The 22,806-nt window shown below is 40.4% G+C and overlaps 1 protein-coding gene across 1 annotated transcript in view; it reads left to right on the top strand.

The window, feature by feature from the left end:
- CCDC187 (coiled-coil domain containing 187) overlaps positions 1–22,806 on the top strand; it is a 296,756-nt gene that overhangs the window by 78,187 nt on the left and 195,763 nt on the right. The window contains exons 8-11 of the mRNA XM_086919347.1: positions 4,302–4,436; positions 8,639–9,330; positions 12,168–12,262; positions 19,827–20,524. Coding sequence (XP_086775473.1) covers positions 4,302–4,436; positions 8,639–9,330; positions 12,168–12,262; positions 19,827–20,524 — 1,620 coding nt within the window. The remainder of the gene's footprint in view (positions 1–4,301; positions 4,437–8,638; positions 9,331–12,167; positions 12,263–19,826; positions 20,525–22,806) is intronic.

Here is a 22,806-nt window from a genome sequence, read left to right as displayed (position 1 = left end):
TGAACTGCTATTTTCCAGGTATTGCAAATTAATTTTTGGTTAACGGCGTCACATTTTCAATTCATCAGGTTCTCAAGTACTGTGTCGCCGACCTCTGACCTCGGATTTATCTCGTATTTTAAGCCCTGCCCTGACATCATCCCTGACAGAAACTAATGGCCGATAAAGACACTTTGACACTGGCAGCCGCGGTGATGAATGTGAGCCCACGACAGGGGCTCAGGGCTGGGTCTCAGAGGGAATCCCAGGCCGTTCTTCACAAAATCCATTAAAATGAAGGGCGAAAAAAACACAAAGCAGGCCACAGTTATTGTAGAGTTCATATATTATCAGATGGCGCTTTCATAACAATTTGTGGCTTTCTTAAGCCTCCATATGCAGAATGTAATTTAGCTGTTAGTGTGATCTTTAGACTTCACACTTCCCAACCACACAAACACAGAATGACGCTAAATAAAAAGTGTGAGTGTCGCCTGTCTCCCTAACCACGCGCCTGTTCCTAACGCCATAGCGCCTAAATGTTCACCAGCTTTACCTGGATTTTGGAAAAGACTGAGAGCAGGTTTGGTGCTACATTAAGACCACTATAGGCCACCCCATTATGGCACCGCCATAGGCGGCCTTTTTAACAATAGTCCCAAAATAGTCTTCTCGTTGGGGTTAACAGAAGTGTCCAAATTGCAAAATAATATTTTGTCTGGGCTCCAAAAAGCATTGCGCTGGAGCGGACTGTGAGGATTTAAACACAGGAATATAAAAGGCCCACAGGCATTTTCATGCAGGTGGGAGATAGACCTGATCTCTTACTTTAGTTTTCAAAGACAGGTCGTGGCACAGCGCCCCCATGAGTAGACCTATACAAGAGAAACATGTTCCTTTCTCTATCCATCTTGCTTTTTTTCATTCTCTCCATCATCGAGCCTTTCTCCTGTCCATCCATCCGTTTTCCAACACTTTATCCATCCATCTATTCATCCATCCATATATCCATCCTCCGCTCTGCCTTTCCATCCATCCATCCATTGCTCCTGTCTTTCTTCCCTTTCATCCTCCACTGTTTCATGTGTTCCTCCCTCCTCAGCCTAGGGGGTGATATCTGTCAGGGTTTACAAGGAGAATCCAACCTGCAGATTTAATACCAACGTTGGCCAAGAGTCGCCCTGGCCTATTCTTGGCTCTATTTCTGCTGCACTGCACAGTCAAGGGCATGTGTGATACTGAACAAGACTCTCTAAGATGTGATGAACTGAATAACCTTGTGCGAAAGAATGAAGGTGAATCATTCTGAATTCAGCATCCTCTTTCTTTGGCATCGGTCGCAGGTGAGAAGCCATAACGTAATCCAGAAGGGGTGGTACAAAGGAGTCAGTATTCCTCTGCATTGTGGTTTCTAGCTACCACGTCACTTCCATCCACGTGAATACTTACATACCTACCCAACCCTGCAGTATATCTTGTCAGAATGCCTTCAGACTCCCTTGTACCTAGAGGGTTCTTCCACCTTTCCCTTGTTTCCAGTGCCCCAAATAAAGCTCCAGGTCCGGAGAGCTTATAAACTGGCCTGTCCTGGCCTCAGATTGCTAATTGGTCACAGGGACAATCTGTGAACATCTGCTCTTGAGTTCCAAACTCTTGGACATGGAAATCTTTGAATTTCCTGCTGATAGTAAAAAATCTCCTTTAGGTGTAATGCTTCCCTCAAAGTGGTAACCAAGTGTCAGCTCTCAATTGTCCTTGGCATGAGGTGGGAGGACATTTATTGTCTGTATCACTCATACTTCACCCTTGTGGCCTTGGCTCTTCTCCTCCCTCTTACTGGATATGTAATCAAACATAGAGAGTTCAAGCTCTCTTAGCGATGTAACTGCCTGGATATTTTCTGCGCTGCTGCGGTGGAGACACTGGAGCCCACCTGCCTCCATGGTGGGCACGGCGCTTAGCCTACGCTCACTATGCCTCAGAATCCTTTACTGCTCCCTTCTGGGCGGCCAGGCCTTCCCCTTTCTACTTGTTACTCCATCACTGTTAGATCTCAATGTCCACTCCATTGTTCTCAACTAAGATAGTGCATATCCCTAACTTCCTCTCCAGGGTTATTTCCTTCCTCCCTATGTTGATCTTGTCTGCTCTGTCTTTCTACTTCTTCTGCGTAGTTTATCCCCTTCATCTTCAGGATCATCACTCATCTCCTCCTTACTCTCAACATTATTTTCATCTTCGCTCACTTCCTCCTCTAATCCTCTTCATTATTCATACCCCTCATTTTCCTTTCTTGCTAGTTGCCCCCAAGAGACTTGCTTTGTTCTTTTGTTTTCCTCTGCCTTACTCCCACCACTGTTTTATGCATCTTTATTGTCCCACCCTCTCTGTTTTCACTTTGTGTCTTCTCCTACCATTCTACCACACCCCTTTCCTCTTTTCCAAATTTACTGCTCACACTTGTCTACTTCAAGGCACTATTCCTTCCCCTTACCTACAGATGAATTCTTCCTCCTATTGGTAGAATAGGAGCCTTTTTTAACCACTATCTTAAGGGTCCTCTTGGAATCCATGACAATTTCCCATGTGTCTAGCACTCTCTGCATTGTCTTTAGGTGCAGGTGATCCCTTCACCATTTCACAACACCACAATCTCCTCTCACTTAAGCCAAATCATACTCCTTGCCACCCTGGCCCCATCTCCTCTCTACCCCCATCTTAACTGGTATTTATTCCCAGAGCCACAGCTGGATCTTCCCCTCGCTCTGCCTGGTGGTTTAAATTTCCTCCTTCTCCATCAGCCTCTGGTTCATAACTAATGCCTGCAGGCCTGTGTTATGCAACTCAGGCACCCTCCTCCTTTAAAGGCATGTATTTATGATGGTTTTATGGGATTGTCTGCCTATATTGTCATACTTAGGTGTGTGGGAGGGTTTATAATATGAAAATCAGTTGAGAGGATTATTATTGCATTGGGAGAGAACTAAACTCATGAGCAGGCTTAACACTAATAACAAGAATATTTAGCAATTGTTTGCTTGCACAGGTTTCTAATTTAAACCACTGTGACCTGAAGCTGTATATTACAAGTTTAAATATTACCTAGACCAATGGTAATCAATTTCTCAACCTGAGAACAATGAAGAACTTAGTTGGCCATGCTGGGGTTGGAAAGAAAAAGCGGGGCAAAGAAATGATCCCATCAATAATATTTTATTAGGCAATTCAAGTGGATAGCAATTTCATGCATGCCATTAAGAATGCCAGGGCCCAGGTTTGTCTGAAAGAAGGGGACGTTGAATGTGTTGTAAAGGTCTAAAGAGAGCGCATTTCAAATATTTGGACTATATCCAGGGGATGATATTAAGAGAGCAAGCTTGTTCCTCCATTCAGGAATTTATACATTCTAGTTAGTTTTAGATCCAGATGTTCTAGTGGTCATCCCATTCACCAATACTTTTTCAGGGTGGCAGACAAGTCACATAAACAACTTTTTGTGCTATGCGAGCTTCCTGTAAAAGTAGTAAAGCTTAGTGTATTTGCCAGGAGAGAGATTTTAATATTACTGTATAATGAACATACCAGTGGTTGTTAGTGGAGAGACTCGCTGTTGGACAAAGTATTGATTTTGAAGACACCAGAGAGTGGACACACTGGAGAAGGGGCAGTGTCCGGGCCCTTAGAACAGTGGTGTCCACCCTCTGGCCAGGACTACTGGATCCATGCCAGATTTTCAGGTTAACTACTGACTATGTAAAATATTTCATTTAGATTCACTGTATTTAGATCTACTTAATGTGGAGATTATGAAGATCTACCAGGAATCTCGCCCTCCTTGACCTACGTTGGACATTCATGCCTTAGAAGAAGAACGTCAGTTTGTTCCCTGGAAATTAATAACTCTACAGGGAGTTCAAGATGGGTTAAAACAACTTGTGGCCGATAACAGTTAACAGAGACAACATATTTGACATTCCCTTGTAAGGATGATAAAATGTGAAAAACAAAGGGAGGCTGTCAAACAGGCAAATAAGTTTACAGATAGAATATCTTAGTTACTCAGATGCTAAGGTCTGAGAGCAAGCGCTGACAGCTCTATTTTCAATGGCCAAAATAGATAAGACTATTGACTGGGTAGTGTTCTAGAAATAGAAGAGGGGCCACCTCCTAATGCTTCCTCAAAAGGTAAAGTCAAAAGATTCCTGATTGGACTGAAAGGTCGCTTAGAAGTTGAAGCACAAAAAGCATGAAAACACAAGTTTATCTTTACCGCATTCAAATAATTAGAGAGCTTATTTCATTTTTATTTTCTTTCATTGCAGTGTCTAAATTGTATGGTGCTTCAGCATGGCGGGAAGGGCAGAAACTGGTTCGAAAGCTCCTCGGCCCCCCTATCTCTCGTTCACAGTTAATTTTGGCACCTAAAAATGCACTTGAGACCACTGATGACGTATCAGGTATGTGGCAGTGTAAGATATTGCATCCAATATGTACCAATGCAAGATATTTTTTAAGGCTCATCCTCTTCTGCATTTTCTATTAAGCCTAGTGCCCAAAGATCAGCCCAATCCATAAATATTAATGGATAAAATGGTAGAACTCTCATAGTCCCACATAATCCAAAAACCACAGTGGCATGTTACTATCTCAAATACCACTCCCTAAATAAAACTACCACAACCTATTGATACATAGACTTCATATGTATATAATGTAATGTGCCACTTTATTATTAAAATAGCTGGATTTATCGTAGGCCCTTTCTAAGCATAACCCTGAAACTAAGCTTGCATCTGACCCCAAGCCTAACACTAAGCCTCTTTTAACTTCACCTACAATTTAAACCTGACACCTACCCTAAACTTAATCCTAAACCTAAATCTACATTTAACCACACCCCTAACAGTAAACCTAAGCCTAACACTATCCTTTAAACCTAACATTGTTGATGCAGTCACTTCATGTGGTGGTTTGTCAATCTAGTTGAGGGGTAGGTAAGTGTTGATGTTGTAGTGTCTCTTCAATGGTGTGCTGATGCACTGTAGTTGATTTAGTGGGATTTCACCCAAAATAAAAATCATACCCTGATCCATTACTGCAGTCAGGCAAAATGGGGAATGGCATTCTCCTGATTAGAACTAAGACCTACTGAGCATCCTCAGCCAATCCACAATATATTCAAGGCTCTTCTCATTTTCTCCATAATTCATCAGTATCTGACTTCCGCAGTTGATCGCCCAGACTTACACCCTCTAGTATCCCCTTGCTTTGCTGTTCTTTAGTCTTTTTGCTGGGCTTCATCCCTGAAGCAATGCATTCAGTCAAACAACCTGTCTGAAGTGCTCCAGACACTCAATTGTGGATGATGGTCATTGTATAGAAAAACCCAGAAGGTTTCAATAATAAAGTACAAGCTCCATTGAATGTTTGCTTGAATTGCTTCAGACTATGTTCATTCGGCCCCAGAACATCGCATCACATTGCAAACTTAGCATAGCATATCATCTCATTAAATACCATAATAAGACATCACAGCTCTAATAAGACTTTCTTGAGGGTGATTTCCCTAATAGTTTGTACTCCTCTGATTTCATGGGAAACACGGATCATATCACGATTGACATCAATGATAACGAACACAAAGGATTGCTCTTTCCACATCTGTTTATCTAACAAGTGGGTTTAGTCTTGTGAAGACATCTGGGCATTGAAAGTGGTACAGCAGCTGTTCAACAACAAGCTCTTACTGCAAGTAAACTTACTACCACGAGTAGTTATTAAATTGGGTGTAATTGCTACAGCCATGATTACACAGACAGATATCATCAGAAATAACATAAATGATAGTAACACTGGTGACATCACATATGACATTACCTATAGCATCGTTTACAACATTATTGAAGCTGCAAACAGCCACTCTTTTAGACTATGGAGGAAATATATCCTTGTTGGTGAATGTTGCCACGATAAGTTATACACAAAAAAATACTTCTCTCTGCTTCAATTTATTAAAGTAGTGTCAATCAAATAGTATCCACTGAACCAAAACCTTAACTCAAAATAAAGATATAACAAAAATTAGTATATTGAAATCAATTTATTACATAAAATTCATATTAAAACATATAACACATTACATAAAACATTTTTTATTAAAATCTAATGAAGATGGATTCACCTCCTCAAGGATTTTTTTATCATTTGATTCAGAATATTTTTATACAATTGTGCATAAATGTAAACAAAGATTCAAATTAAATAAAACAAGTGTTATTTTATTCAATTTGAATCTGTGTTTACATTTATGCACATTTATGCACAATTGTATAAAACAATTGTAAGTTATATTGTTTGATATACAGAACAGATATGTGAAACTGGTTATTGAGATGGGAATATTGATGAGATTCTGAATCATGATCAAACATCCTTGACGAGGTGAATCCATCTTCATTAGATTTTAACAAAAAAATGTTTATGTAATGTGTTATACGTTTTAATATGTATTTTATGTAATACATTGATTTCAATATACTTATTTTTGTTATATAGTTATTTTGAGTGACGGTTTTGGTTCAGTGGATACTATTTGATTGACATTACTTTAATAAATTGAAGCACAGAGGGGTAATTTATTGTGTATAACTCTCCTACCCAGTCTTTTATGGCATAACTGGGGTAACTCTCTTACTTTGTAATGTTGCCACTATAAGGACACTGAAAGCCCGGTTCACAAAGCTAGTTCAGTGCCTAAGCTTAGCTTGTTGGTCAAACAGCATGATTTATGAGTGTAAATTCATTTTTTGGATTCACAGAATGTGAATTTACATTTCTCAATAGATGTCCTTGTATGTATAATTGCACCAGTAGCTGCTCCACTGTTGGCTTTCCTTGAAACATTGATGGACTCCAACAAGCTTGTGGGTTTGTGGGTCCTCACAAAGGTTCTTACATCATATCCTGCCCTTAATAAGACCAGAAATGTACCCTAGTTAAAGCAGGAGTAAACCCTTATCCTAGGTGAAAATCAGAAGTGAACAACCCTAAAATCTGGCAGAGGTTTGGGAGAATTGGCTGCTGCATGGGAAGAAGTAAATATAATGGGCAGACAAAGAAAAAAAATCTAAGCAAGTGGAATGCATTTTTTCCCTAGCATTTACTCTGGCTAATGCACACCATAAATCTAAAATAAAACCATAAATTTACCTAACCAAACTACATGTAAAGTAGGAGTGTTATTGATTTTGTCAAGTGCGTGCTGATATGTGATGTCAGCAGTGATGCTGTCATTGATGATGTAATCAGAGACATCATGGCTGAAGTAATGAGTAATGTAGTGAGGTGAGTTGTGATTGCATAGATGGATATAACGTGTGAATTTATTTGGATTTAGGTATTGAATTATAACCATAAAATCGCTTTAGCTGAAGTTTTTTTAGGCATAAATTTTCCTGTCGCAAACGGACCAATTTGCAGAATCGGCCCATTTGCGAACGCAAAAAAGCATATTGGTTTATGTGAATCCCAAATTGCGATTCGGTAACCCATTTCTGAATTTGTAATTTGTAATTTTGAACACACCGATTTGGTATTTGGAAGGGACGTACTTAGGGCTTCCCTCCGAACTACCGAAACTCAGTGGTATGTATGAATGTTTTGTGACTGAATTACAGCCCCAAAAACAATCATTTTTTACTGACTATTACCGACTACTAAAAGGTAGTGATAACCACGGTCAAATGGGAAGGGGTCGGCAAGGGCCCCTTTCTCCTTTGAGAATGTAAACACAAATATTTTTTAATAGCAGACGTGTTCCTATGGGCCACTGTCTACTCTTAAAAAACTAAACATAAAACTTAAATTTACAATTTTTTGAAATCCATCCTGTTTTCCTTTAACGCTAAGGGAATGCATTTTAGAAAAAAAGGTTACTCTAATGAAAAGTACTCACAGACATGGGGTCTGCTGACCCCAACAGGCCACCATCCTTGTGATAGCTATCATCTCTAATGGTTCGCAAAGTGTGACCTACTTCATTAATATTCATGAGATAGGTTGATTTGCGACCACCTAGGAATTGCTATTTAAAATATGTAATTCTTCTTACATTAAGAATTGTGATTTCCAAATTGCAATTTGGTAAGAATCACAACTTGAAAATCACAATTCTAGATTTTTGTACATATGGCCCTTAGTTCTTACAAGTAGTACTCCATCTTTACAGCTACGTTTAAAGAGTGATGCAAATGATGATGTCAAGCGTGGTGTGATATGTGATGTTGACAATGATGCCATCAATGGTGTAATTTATAATGCCATCAGAGATATCATACATGAAGTTATGAAGAGTGCAGGGAGGAATTTCTGTATTTTTTAAAAAATTTGAACAGCAACCATAAAATTGCTTCATCTAGAGTTTTAGGTGCATCTTTAACCCCTTCCATGCTCATGACAAGGTCAGCTCGTCATGGGCGTTACCTGCGCTGTGCTTTGACGAGTTGACCTTGTCATGAACAATGGGATCTATCAGACTTCAGCACAGGAGGGGAAAACCCCCTAGCAGCCAAGGTGTTAAAGACAAATGTCATGAGAAAAGAACATGACAGGATGATCAGACATGCCAATAAATACTGCTTTATGTTCCATTACTTTACAGCACGTGTTATGGATGATCCACTCACAGTACAGAAAGATCAAAACATTTTAAATACACTGAACCTCAAACCAGTGGCTGATCCCAAGGTCTATCAAGCACTACAAGACAAGACAATTCTGCCTACAGAGAGTAAACAGAGTAAGGACCCAAGACAAGTGCTTAAAGCGCTCCCTTCTGAAAATCAACACAACATGCATGGCACAAGTAGAGCCCCAGAACCTCTTGCAAATACCTCTAGGAGAGCTGAAGAGGACCTAAAAAGCTTGGAAAGAAGTGAAGGCCCAAAGCTGGGAGTCAAACAGAGTCCAAGAAAAAACAGAGACAGAAGAGCGATAAGTGCACCCCCTAAAGGACACCAGTCACCATCATCTAGCCCAGCAGGAAAAGAAGTGGACAAGGAAAATCTTCAATCTACAGAGATTAAGAGAAACCCTTCTAAAGTTCGAAGCTACAGCGTCGAAGAAGTCCGTGAGTATATGAACAGAAAGGCAGCTGAAAGACAGAGGAAAGAAATTGAGGCTAGAAGAAATAGGAAAAGGGCAATTGACTTGAAAAGTAAAAGGATGGAGGAATTGTTTAAGAAACAGAAGGATGCTGCACCTGTGAGACAGAGTGTAAGAGAACATGTGCCGATCAAACGAGCTGCCATAACTGAAAAGGATTTATTGGGATCTAAGAAAGACCAATTAAATGTAGGTAGTGTAACATAATTCATTTAAATGTTCTCTAACTTGTTGTTGCCTTTTGTCACTACATACCTTTTAGCTATAAAAGTAGTTATGAAAAATTGTAATTAAGAGTATTTGCTGCTTTACTGTGTCAGTAATATTGCACTACTAATGAATCAAAACCGATTACTATTGTTGATAAGCTGATCCAAATTATTTTACTTTAGAATCCATGTGGGCAATTTCCATTTCCATCAGATTATTTTTTCCTCTTTGCTCACTCTTCCAATTGATATTATTTGTAAAATGTAGCTAGTGTTCACTTTCTTGGTTTTTCCTTGCTTTGTTATTGTAGGTTTCTTATGTTCTTTATTTGATTCTTGTTTGATAATTTCAATGTTCAGCTTCATACACTGGATAAAACCAGTTGTTGGGCGGTTTTTAGGCATTCCTCATCTCTTAAGGTACGGGAACTAAGGCACTGAAACAGTCAGTAGGAACATAACTAGTGCTTAATTTTTAGAAGAAGCAGTGCCTGTGCCCAAAATTTTGCTCAGAAGCACATGGTTGGTTCTGCCAAAACGTCTGGCCAAATACTAAGGGCCTTATTATGACATCAGCTGTCCGACCGCTGGCCCGCCGATGTGGACCAGACTTGGGTACCTTGCTCGCTGTGCCACTGGATTCAAGCTAGCCTTGCTGATGAGGGGTGAAATCCCAAAATCGTCCCATGATGCTTGTTTCAGGTCCAGCGAGGCCCTGGCTTGGCTGTTTGGACTGGACATTTCCAATGAGGAGCAGGGTCAAGACTGATGTGCATACGGCTGGGTGCAATCTGGGGTGGTGTATCAATCAATCAATCAATCAGGGGAAATGTAAGCGTGCTACTCACCCATGAGGGGCGCTGGGGGAGAGTGGGGGAGTAGCAGCTCCATTCAGATGAAGAGCCAGGTCTTGAGTGTCTTCCTGAAGATGTTCAGGGAGGGGGAGCGTCTTATGTCGACCGGGAGATTGTTCCAGGTCTTGGCCGCGATGTAGGAGAAAACCCTTCCACCTGTCCTGGCTTTGTGGATGCGCTGGGTTTCGGCGAGGGCGAGGTCGGCAGATCGGAGGTTTCTCTTGGGTACGTGGAAGGAGATCCTGTTATTGAGGTAGCGTAGTGAGCAAAAGAACGATGGATTAAACCAGATCTGTTGACTGGGGGTGAATGTTTGATTTACTCAGCATTCCATCCATCCTTTGTTGCTGTAGCTGTGTAGGGGTGAAAGGAACAGGGAAAAGTATTAGAGTTGTGTAAAAAAGAAAATCTTTAACTATAGATTGTCTCTCTGTTGATTTAGAAACCGACCTACATATTTTGTACTGCACTTTGTCAAACATGCACTTTACTTAGAGGAATGGGAATTAGTTCAAGTCCGGAATTTGGATCGTTGCTGATAGATAAGGATACAGTAGGTGGTTTGTTAGTGTCTATGAGAGCGCACATATTTTTAAAAACCATCTATTCAGGATCTCATTTAGATTTTTGTGGATCAAGAGCTCTGCCACAACTTGGGGTTGTTCCTGCCCCACCAAACTCCTGGCTCCCCAACCTCAGTATGGCTGTTTTGAGGACAGAACCTGAGCTGGCATCACTATTCCAAACCCTTGACCTAACTTCTACAGGGATGCCAGGTCACAGCGAAGACAGGGGGTTGCAAGGGAGGGGGGCACATCAATGATTTTCTTTGCCTACGTGTGGCATGCCAGCAGGAAGATAAATAATGGCCATTGTGTCTAGGCAGCAGACAACCAGGCACAAGCACCCTCTTTGGGAGTCTGTTTAAAAAAAAAAAGAAAAAAGAATGGAGAGAGGGTCAAACAAGCATGGCTCTGTCTCGACAGTCATCTGTGCCTTCGGTTCATATGCAGCACCGACAGATACCCTGCAGGCCCAATGACCTTTGCTAGGTAGGCCTGAATCTGGAATATCAATGGTGGTCCATCACGGAGGAGTGGAGGCCAAGGCCTTCGCTGGCCTGGTAGCGTGGTGAACCGACTGCCAAACATTAAATTACGCCACCCTAACTTTTACTCCCACCCAATGTTGACTGTGTTCACTCAGAATGTTTCATTGTAATTTCCTGATTTAAATGACCGTGTGACTAACTCCGCTCTATACACACAACCTTTAATAAAGATGGGACAGTTACCAATACTACACGCAGCCGCGGTCAGTGGTAGGAGTGCTGCCGGGCGGTGACGTGGGGAGGGGGAGGGGCAGGGTGGGGGGTAGTAAACTATGGATTACGGAGGATTACATGTAAGTAAACATATAAATAAATAATATGAATTTCGTTGCGTGCACTGCATCTCATTTGGGGATGCAGTGCACGCAAAGAACTTTGTTTTATTTATTTATATGTTTACTTACCTGTAAACCTCCGTAATCCATAGTTTACTAACCCCCACCCTAACCCTCCCCCTCCCCACGTCACCGCCCTGCCAGCACTCCTACCACCGACCACGGCTGACTATATGCAGCGACTAACACTTTCTAAGTAAATGATAAACCTGCTGCGGCTCAGTTTTCCAGTCTTTGGGAAGAATTTGCCATTTTATGGTAACGTTTAAAAATGATGATTGTGGTTTGGGTTGTGAGTTACACTTTTTGGCTTTTGTCTATGAGACACTGGTAATGTGTTTCATTTCAAAATGAAGATTTTATTATAATGTTTGTTATTTATGTGATTTTGAAATTATGGTTTGTGTAACCAAAAATCAAATATAGAATGAAATGTTATAGAGATTCTATTTTAATGATGTAGAAAAATATGTTCTACTTAGCAATGCATTATGGTTGTGCTTTATGTTTAATTCAGGTTAACAACTGTACCAGAAGTATGCAGAATAACATTTCCGAATGGGTAGAGTTGACGTCACAAGCACTGCTGAAAAGCGAAGGCAGTGAAAGCAGGTATGCGGGTACAAATCCTGGACTCGGTGGATGCAAGGAGGAAGGCCTCCTAGTACATTCAGCTTTTGTCACCTGCCAGGGCATTCTTCATCTTCATTCTACAACTAATACTACTACTGCTACTACTACTACTGCTACTACTATTACTGCCACTACTACTACTATCACTACTACTGCTACTACTATTACTGCTACTACTACTACTATCACTGCTACTACTGCTACTGCAACTACTACTTTTACCACCACCACTACAACTACTACTACTATAACTACCATTACTACTACTGCTACTACTATTAATGATACTGCTACTACGATTACCTCAACTACTACTAATAATAATAATGAAAATAATAATAACAATAATTCAAACCGAATTTATATAGGTTTTGTTGTCATCAGATCTTTACAGAAAAGTATGAACTATAATAGTGTTGTTTTGTTCTTTTATTCTTATGTTTATTAAAATGATTAACAGCTAATAATGATTATTGATAATAATAATATGAATAATAATAATATATGAGAAGGAAGAAAATAGTCAACAATCTAAATAACTATTAGAAATATTGCTAATAATTATTAGTTGCTCCAGATCTTTAAAGGAAAGCACGTATAATAATAATAATAAACAACTATAGCTTTTGTTGTCTACAGATCTTTACAATAAAGTATTTGTAATAGTATTGTCTATGTTCTTATTATTAATATTACTACTACTATTATTATTAATTTTATTACTAATGATAATACCAGTATATTATTACTATCATTATTGTTATCATCACTATTACATCAATATTAACATCAATAATAATGTAGTTTTGCTGTTATTATTACTATCATCATCAATATTATTATTAATATTATTATTATTTTGCAGTTATTGGTATTATTATTACATTGAATGTTCTCACTATGACTGTTGGCGACTCAGTTTCGATGTGTTAAGTCTAGCATTTCCAGAGGTAGATGATTTTTACTGATGCGAAAAAAAAGTTGAAAAAATAACCAATATGTTTTTGTGTCTCAGGACGACACTGTATAGATGCAAAACAATAATCTAAATGTAGCAGGGTGAAGTCAGAAAATCCAATAACACATCAATAGCACCAAGTCTAGATTCCACTCCACCTCCTATTCCATGAGCAACATTCCTCTGCGGCTATCCTTCAACTGCCTCACTCATATACCTCAGCACTATCCTCAACTCACTCAAAACCGCATCCTATGAAGAGCATGTGCTACCCTTACCCATCATCAAAACCATCTCCGGAGAAGCTATCTCACCCCTACTTGACATCAAGTATCCTCCAGGAAGCCCTCAAGACTAGCCACATGCTCTCATCCTAAAGAAACCTATCTTTAACCTGTCCAACTAGAGTCCTGTCACACATCTACCATTTATTAGCAATATAATCTAAAAACACTCTACATTCAGCTCCAAAACCACATTATGCCAATGATCTACCTCACGGCAAGGAACCCGGCTTCAGGACACAATACAGCATGGATACAGCCACCATGCAAATATTAAATGATGCCATCCCATTACAGACTAGAATAATGCCTTCCCCTCCTCCTGAAATGTCTTGAACTCTCCTCTGCCTTTGAAACCGCCAACCATCCAACCCTCAACCACAGTCTGACCTCCAGAAGGGAATTTGTAGGCACTGTACTACACTGGTTCTCCTCATCACAACCCAGGGCTCTACCCTGTCCCCTGGGATTTTTAATCTTTATGTTCAGGCCCTTGAATCCCTATTCACTGACAGCAACATGAAAATACATCTACACACCAATGGCCCTGAATTCTACATGAAAATCTCTTCAGTTTTCAACATGTAGCAACTTAGACATTGCCTCCAACTAATTCAGACCTGGATGGCCAATATCTACCTGAAACTCAACCCCACGAAGACTAAGGACCTTATAACAGCAGGCAGTCGGACTGCCACCTGCTACCACAGCGGTCAGGAGACCGCCCATCAAGGTAGCGGTCTCACCCCCCAATTATGATTCAAACGACAGGCTGGCAGTCGCAAAGTGCTCATTTTCACGGCGGCTGAGACTAAGGCTCAGGAAAAGAGCTGGAGCACAAGCCACGGTCAACAGGAGCACTTTCGGCACGTCCACAGGCTGTGCACCCTGCACAATGTGGTGTATTGCACACGTTGCATGGATGTGAGTGGGGGCACTGCAGTCCCCAAAGGATGGAAGCCATGTTTGGGGGCCCCAAAGTCTGTTTCCGACAGCCTGTATATGGGATATCAAAGTCCCGACGGCTTGGCTTGGCTTGGCACCACCTCCATTCATGACTACAATTCCGACTGCCGCCACGTCAGGATCTGAGATCCTGTTGAAGGGCTGGTCTGTCCACCGACAGAATAGGTTCCGACCGCCAGCACTGTAATGTGGTTGTCGGACCAAAGGGCTGTCTGCCGTAGACCACCACTGAAGTCATGTCCACCATCATAATGAGGCCCTAAATTCCTCCTCTTCAGCAACAACAAAAACTAACCCAAAACCTTGTTCACCACAAGAACCCCGTAGAGCTTCAATGCCAGATCTCTTGGAATCAATTTTTTTTCTGTACACTGACTGCTTCTTCAAGCAACACACCACCAAGAAGACAACAAAAAATTAATACCGACTCTCCCTATTACACAATAAACCATTCCTCCCTGAAGATGACTTCAGAACTTTTATCCAACTCCTTGTTTTCTCTCAAATTGATGGAGGCAGTGCTCAACAGACTCCCAGACCCACACTGTTGATATGAAAGGCATTCTACACACTGCCCCCTTCACCATGAGAGGTGTGAAGAAATTCACCCAAAACACCTCTAGGCATATGGAATTGGGATATGCCCACAGCCAGGACACCAACAGACTAGAAAACAAAAAACTGTAACTGTCTAACTACCCTCCTCAAATCCAGAAAAGACCTGAAGATGCAGTTCTTCAAATAATTTTACATTTTAGCTCCCAAGATAGTCATTATCGTTTACTGTAAAGCTCACCGAACTCTCTAAACCACCTTGGATTGTACTCTTGGCCACTGATCTTCGATAGCACTTTGTTGCCCCTGGCGAGGTTTGTGTTTTATAAATTTTCACATGGATACATATGCATATACATACATTCGATTTTTGATATAACAATACAGTGAACACTTGTGCTGTGGCAGGAGTACCTTAGTTATGCTACAGCACAGCGTGTATGGATTGAGACCAGTTTACAGAAACCAAGATGTGAGGAGAAGAGTAGATGGTGCCAATCATTTGGAGCGCAATAAGCAGCACACTATACAATTTGGATATGTGATGTATGCATTTATATGTAGGATTCCGTGTAAAATACCTGTTATTTTTGATTTAGCAAAAATGTTTCTGCCAGATCCAAGATTAGGAGGTTCTAAAAACTCATAGAGCCCTTCTCGTACCCATTCACACCTATACTTTACATCACAAACCCTTCACAGATTGCTCCTAAATGGGTAATGAGAAGATGCTAAACCTAAGAAGTCATGTGAAAGCTCAGAGGCGATTGTACAATACAGTAGCTGGACTGCAGAAAACCTTGTTAATGGCTGTACTGCAGAGGTGTCCAATGATAGTCCTTGAGGGACAGAGCCAAATTATGGGGTTTATTTATAAGCCTCTTGTGCCGCACGTGCGCCACTTTTTGTGACGCTCTGGTGGCGGATGAGCCTGCTTCATCTTTCCCAGGCAGCACTAAGCCACTTTTTTTGGATCAATGATGCCTTGTAAATATTGTTCCCTATAACGCAGTTTCTGCATTAAAGGGGCGTGCAACGGCTGTTGCTGGGGCATTCCCAGTAACATCCATGGCTTTTTGACACTGCCCTAGATTTACGAGAAATTGTAACTCTGAGGCAGCACCAAAAACATGCACCTCGCCAGGGGAGGCGTAAGGGAGGCACAACGAGGAGAAAGATCTTTATTTCTCCTTGTTTTTCCTTATTCTATGTGTACTGTGATTGTTTCTGTGCAGGAAGGTTTCCCTTCCTGCACAAAAATAATCTACCCCGCAAACAGGCACCCTTCCACCATGGTGCAAAGGTGCCTTCGTTGGCGCACGGCAGCCCATTGTGCGCTGGCCCTGGGAAAGGGACAGGTATGTGACATATCTGATAGATAAGGTGTGTCCTGCCCTTTCTTGTGCCATAGGGAAGTGCTGCGGGAAGGCCTGCGGCGCGGCCCTACGGAAAAACTCATAAAGAGGCACTACATATGTATGTTTGGTTAGTTATGAGTACATTTATCTTGGGTGTATAACCTGAAACTCTGGCGTGAGCTGGCCTTCCTGGAACTATGATTGACATTTCTAATGCAGTGACTTTGTGAACACTTCTTGCTCCTGCTGGTGTGTCCTCTCTCCTGTTGGTGTCTTTTGCTCTTGCTTGGTGTACTCTTGCTTCCTGTTGGCACTCTTTTTTTCTGTTGGCGCTCCCTGTTCCTTGAAGCCTTCTAGTCCTGTTTGGGATTCTTGTCTACAATTTTTCATTCCTTACTGGTGTTTGCACTCGTTTGTGGGTACTTTCCTTCCTTTCCATTCCTGCAGTCTCCTCCCTCATCAGAGATTTTTCCCTACAAGGTTTTTCCTCTTGGGACTCCTTCTGAAAGGCACAGTCTGCTCAGGCATTTCATTGTCTGCAGCACCATGAGTAACGGAAAGGGTCACCTTTACCTCGGACAGACCAAGACCTTCAAAAACCGAATTAGGGACCCACTCCAACATGCTAAGACTGCTAAGAAAAGTTCAAAACATGGTACCATGAATAACGAAAAAATATTAAACTCCTAATGAAAACATTCTGAATAAAACCTAGAAGCCTGCAACTAAAATATAAGTAAAATACAATCAATTAAATAAACTACCTAACTTAAAAAAAGTAATTATTAATTAACAATAATTAATTGATAATTAATTAATACTTAATTAGCTTCACATCCTATACCCCAACAAACTTAACAGCCTGTAAATATCATACAATGAAAATAAATCAGTATTAAAGGTTACATAATAAATATTAATCATATAATTAAATAAAATGTTTTAAACAACTCTTAATTATATATTACCTAATTAACTTCCACCTTAACTCCCTACAAACCCAATAACCCACCATGACACTATAAATTACTATTAAAAAAATAAAAAAGTTCTAATTAACTTAAAATTACAAGCTATATTTTAAAAACAATAACATTCATATGAACAATACTAGCGTAAAATTACTATAGCAGCTAAAACACACACAAAAATTAAATTACAATATTTGTAACAACTAAATTGGAATATACAATAATAAAAGCATTCATAATATTTACAAGGGTATTAATTACCTCAAAAACCTATATTCTGTGTCAATGATATTTGTGTGTCATAATATTTAATTTCCGATATTTATGTTTCCTGATATTTTTTTTATGATATTTTGTCCAAACACCATGTAAATGTATCCCATCAACAACAACAACATTAAAATCTGGCATTGCATCTCCCCTTAGTGGATCAACAAAGGAGACCCCTAATTCCCACTATATAATTTTCCCTCTAACCTGCCTCTTTTTACCCCTAACCTTCCTGTTTTACTTTATACCCGCTTTGGTGCTGTCATAAGAGTGTTGTCACACAGTGCAGTACGGCTAAGCATAGCAAGAAAGTTCACGCCTCTTGAGTTACAACTCTAGGGTATTGAAGCAATATTTTTATGGTGTTTGTGCGTAGGAATATCCCTGTGTCTGTGATGATAGCAGTGAGGGAGCACATCCCTCCATTATCTCGAATGCGAGGTGTTTTATTCCAAAGAGAGGGGACAATGGGCTTTTGGTAAGGTCCAGTGTACATGCCATAGGCTGTCAAAAGGAAGATGGGTACATAGTTCCTTGGTGCTTTAATAATTCTTGGTCAGAGACCTAGTTATAGTCACTTCCGGCAGGTTGACCTGTCAGTTGAATAGTGGGAGGAGAGGAATTCTGAACAAGATTTTTAATGCACTGAGGATCTTTGTACCCTTCTCCCTTGTTCCAGTGCAGCCCAACACAGGAAAAGACCACAGCCTTCAATGTTGTCTTTCTTCCTGCACCTGACAGTAATAGCCCCAGTTCATTGTGCGGGCTGCGCTGTGCATCATTAGCTTTGGCCCTGTAATGTTGTCCTGTTTCAGATTTTTATTACAAATGTTTAATTTTATTGTTTTGTTTCTTGTCACTCGTTGTGTTATAGACTATATGGGAAAATATTACAACTGGTATGTGGAATGGCATGCCCCAAACCAAAGAGTCTGTAAAATGTCATTGGTGAGGCCATAGAAGATACATGACCAGAACACGTGTGCAAAGGTTAAAATCAACATGCTGCAGTTTCAGTCTTCTAACTCACTTGTTGGCACTGCCATTTCTGTCCAAATTCACAACAAAAAAAATGGCTGTAATAACATTTCTACGCAATGTCCCTGTGTCCCACAACTCTTCAGCGTTCATTATCATTTCCATAGTTGCCGACACCTTCCTGCATTTTATGTCTCATACAACTTCTGTGTTTTGAAAGGAATAGCATTTACAATTACGGATGCTTTTCATTCTTACACAGATGAGGCCATTTTACTATTCCGGTGCAATTTTAATGTTGCCACTTTTCTAGTATGTTTCCGAATTTTTTTCTTCTTTTTTTTTTGAGTACAACAGACATTGGGCCATATTATCAAGAAAGGGCGATACATTATCGCCACTTTTATCATCAGGAAACTGCCGCTAAAGCGGCGATAATGGCCTTGATAATATGACCTCGTGAATTCCCAAAGAAGCCCAGGTTAACACCAGAACCTGGGCTTCTATGGGAATTCACAACGGCATATTATCAAGCCCATTAAAACCGCTTTAGCGGCAATTTCCGCCGATAAAAGCGGCGATAATGTATCGCCCTTTCCTGATAATATGTTCCATTATTCTCCGAAGACTATCGTTAGAGCTGTATGTGAGATTTTAACCAGACTGGCAAAAGTTTTTGAACCCGACAACATTGACACTTCAAAAGTTGTATCCTCTGCAGAACCTTGCATTTGAACGAAATTTCTAGCAAACAAAAGTTGATTGAGATTTTTTAATCTTCAGTGACTGTTTTGTATAGTCTTTCTTCCCACTAAGCCTACTTTTTGACACACTTTGCACCAGCTCTTTACTTTTATTTTGCAAGCTTTGTAAAAATGGCAAAGTCTATAAAAATGCTTTACGTAGTTGCCAAAACCCACTTTTGCAAATTTCTCACCTTAATTTTCCTATTATCATGGATGGTTTGTTATTGAGGTTTTTAAACTCATTTGCAAATAAAATGGCAGCGCCTTTTAACTTTGTCCATAGTAATTACTTATTTTTCCATTTCATATTTTCTTTCATTTGTATGGTATCTATTGGACATGTATATGCTTTGTTGCTTTTAGTGTCTCAATTTATGTATAGCTGTGTGTATTTTATCACTCTAGATAATTTTCAAGTTTATCTTTCATAACTATTTTTTTGTTATTTGTTTTCCAGTGACCTCAATGCGAAGAAGAGTCAAAAAGTATTGGCCAAAGACAGAAAGATTGAGATTTGTTTTCCTTCCATGTTACCCCTTAACTCCAGTCCTCTGAAACTTAATGACCTGGATCTTCATAAATTCTCCCCACCCAAAGACCTCACCTTCCTAAAGAAGACTGACACTAAAGCCATATCCCTAGAAGGAAGTTCACAGAATCCCTTGTATAGAAGCAAAGAAGACCGCATTCTAGCCATCCACGCCGTGGCCAAAGAACTGCAGGACAGAATTCAGGTCGAAGCGATTCGACTGAGGCTGGCGGGTGGGCATCAAAACCCAAATGACAAGTTAACGATGGCCAATGAACTAGGCACTCTTCATAATTCCTTCCAAAAGCCAGACAAATTCCAAAATGAATTAAGCAGAATGTTGAGCCAAAATTCACCTTTGCTCTTTCCTGGTGTAGAATGCTTGACAGCATCTTCAAACCACGTTCAAGAGAAAATTGGCAGTTCAGGCTTTAGCCCTTCATGTAAAAGTGCCCACCGTAACATTGGGAAAGATGGTGCAGACGTGCAACAGACAAGGTCCTTTCCACTGTTGCCCAGTTCTAACGCTGACGACCAGCAACTGTCCTGGAATCATGTTCCTGAGCAGCTGGAAAAAGGAAGGGCTACACGAGAAGCACAGGATATCCTACAGGATAAATTAAAAGGTAGGGCATTTTGACATCATGGCTAAAGGACCTAAAATGACTGATCTGTAGATTGTGTCTCTTACCCAAAGAATGTATTCAGTGCATTTTCAGCATGTTTGTTTGTGGTTTCAGTTGTGTGCAGTTTTCTTGGCTGAATTGTTGGTCAGGTGCATTTAGCATCCTAGTATGGGAGGTGATAAAGTTTTGCTTATTGAGGACCTGACTTGATTTCAAGGGGTAAGCTCAATTAGCTAAGTAACCTTATCTTAGGTACTCAGCTTCAGAAGGAACTTTATGTAAATGGCTCAAATCTGTGAGAGAATGGATCTAGGGATCAGGGATCTGAGGAAAGCTCTTGCCTTTTCTAGTACCTGCCATCCCAACCACCAAAGCCATAAAAGCACAGATGGGGGGGATAGACTGGGAGCCGGACTGTACCACAGTCATGGGACTTAATACAACTTTGCAGTCATAACTTAGAGTCCACACCTGGCTTCTCCAACGAGTCGCTTGTGAGCTCCTGATATCTTTCCTGCTACCTATACGTAGCTGTCCTGTGCGCAGCCAGGCCTACTAAATTATGAGGCTTTAGCTTGGTTGAATTAATGTATGCATAACACATTGAAAAGTGGGTATCAGAGATGAAAATGTGTGTCTATTCACAACTCATAAGCTGATGGTTGGAAAAAAAATGTTACATTTCAAAATATATTTACAGCTGATATTTGAGTTACAATCCATGCAGAGTTGGGGAGATATAGTACACTTATTATTAACTTGTTGCCAGGGGCATGGTAGCTATTGCTGTTATGTATTACCCACTTAGAGGCATTCCACATTGGGAAATCATTTTTTATATAACCGCTAGCAACCGTGCCTGATGCATGAGGTGATCACAGCTGGGAATCTTGCTTCAGGGATAACCCCTGATTACTGGGGTTTGTCATAGTTGACGACACAATCACCCAGTGTTGTACACATCCTCTTAGTCATGTTTAAATAATTCACCTGTTCCCATGTATTTGAACAGTGCATCATATCATTTCTGTTGCACACACAACATAAAAGCAGTTAAGGCAGAGTTGACTGCCTTTACCACCATGGTATATGGTTGGCCACTCTGTTATCTCATAGTTTCAACATGCAATACAGAATGAATGGATTGCCCATCAGCCAAATGTCTTATTGCATACTTTTATTCATTGCAGAAATGAGCCACCAAATTCTTTCTTTTTTAAATATCTTTTTATTGAAAAAATAACAAGTCATTGGCATTGCAATAGAGAATTACAGAGTTCTATCACATGATAAATACAAATACTGAATTTGGACCTATATGAACAAGACAGGTCTATGGTTCAGGCTCAAGGGGATAGTGTCTCATCTTCCGTCGGTATCAACGGAGCCACACAAATATCCCCCCTATATGCATTTCATTTACCCCAGATTGAAGACCACTTCTTTGGACACCCCTGTGCAATATATACAGTTTTTTCTCTAAACATGCACCAATCTAAGTTCTTTTGAGCCACCAAATTCTTAAGGTAACCGGGCTACATAGTCTAGAGGGTTGGTTTGAGATTAACACACTCTTCCTATCATACATCCGATTGCATAGTCCTAAAACTGCACATATAAGGCAATGGAGTTTGGAAGCAGTTGTGAAATGCCATGCAGATGTGTTAATAATTGTATGTGCCTTTCGAGCCCACACATGGCAGGCACTGCACAGTATTCACTATATTCAAATAAAAATGTCACATGCCAGGAAAATAAAGTAGACAGGTTGCACAACCTTTACGCAACACTTTATAATCATGATGGTCTCACATTTGACATCAGTGAAGACCTCAGTCATTTTACTGAAGGGCGGCGAAGAAAGGCTAGAAGGCCATTCGTGTCTCCTTGTTTCCATTTTCTTTTGTTTGTAGGTATATGCCTAATTTCATCCCTCCCTTCTTTTTTCTGATTTATCCAAAACTATATGTTAATATACACCTTCTAGCCCTTGACCATATTTGCCACTGCTTTCTCTATCCAGTTCTCCCCCCTAAAACATATTTCTCCTTCCACGCTGACATTCTTGTCTTCTGCCCTTCCTGTCTCCCACCTTCTATCTTCCACTCCTGGCGGTGCCTCCTCTGGCCTGGACACTGACACTTCTTGGCTAGTGAGGAGGACGTTGCGCCAGGATTGAAGGTAAGAGTACTTTTTTTTAATGTATTTATAACTTTTTTTTTTTTGCCTCCTGCCCTACTACCCTTCTCACATGCCAGCCGCCACTGATCAAGCACCAGCTC

This window comes from Lissotriton vulgaris, chromosome 5 (assembly GCF_964263255.1).
Source record: "Lissotriton vulgaris chromosome 5, aLisVul1.2, whole genome shotgun sequence".
Classification (NCBI taxonomy): domain Eukaryota; kingdom Metazoa; phylum Chordata; class Amphibia; order Caudata; family Salamandridae; genus Lissotriton; species Lissotriton vulgaris.
Note: the sequence above shows the minus strand (reverse complement) of the source record. Positions and strands in the feature narration are given on the sequence as shown.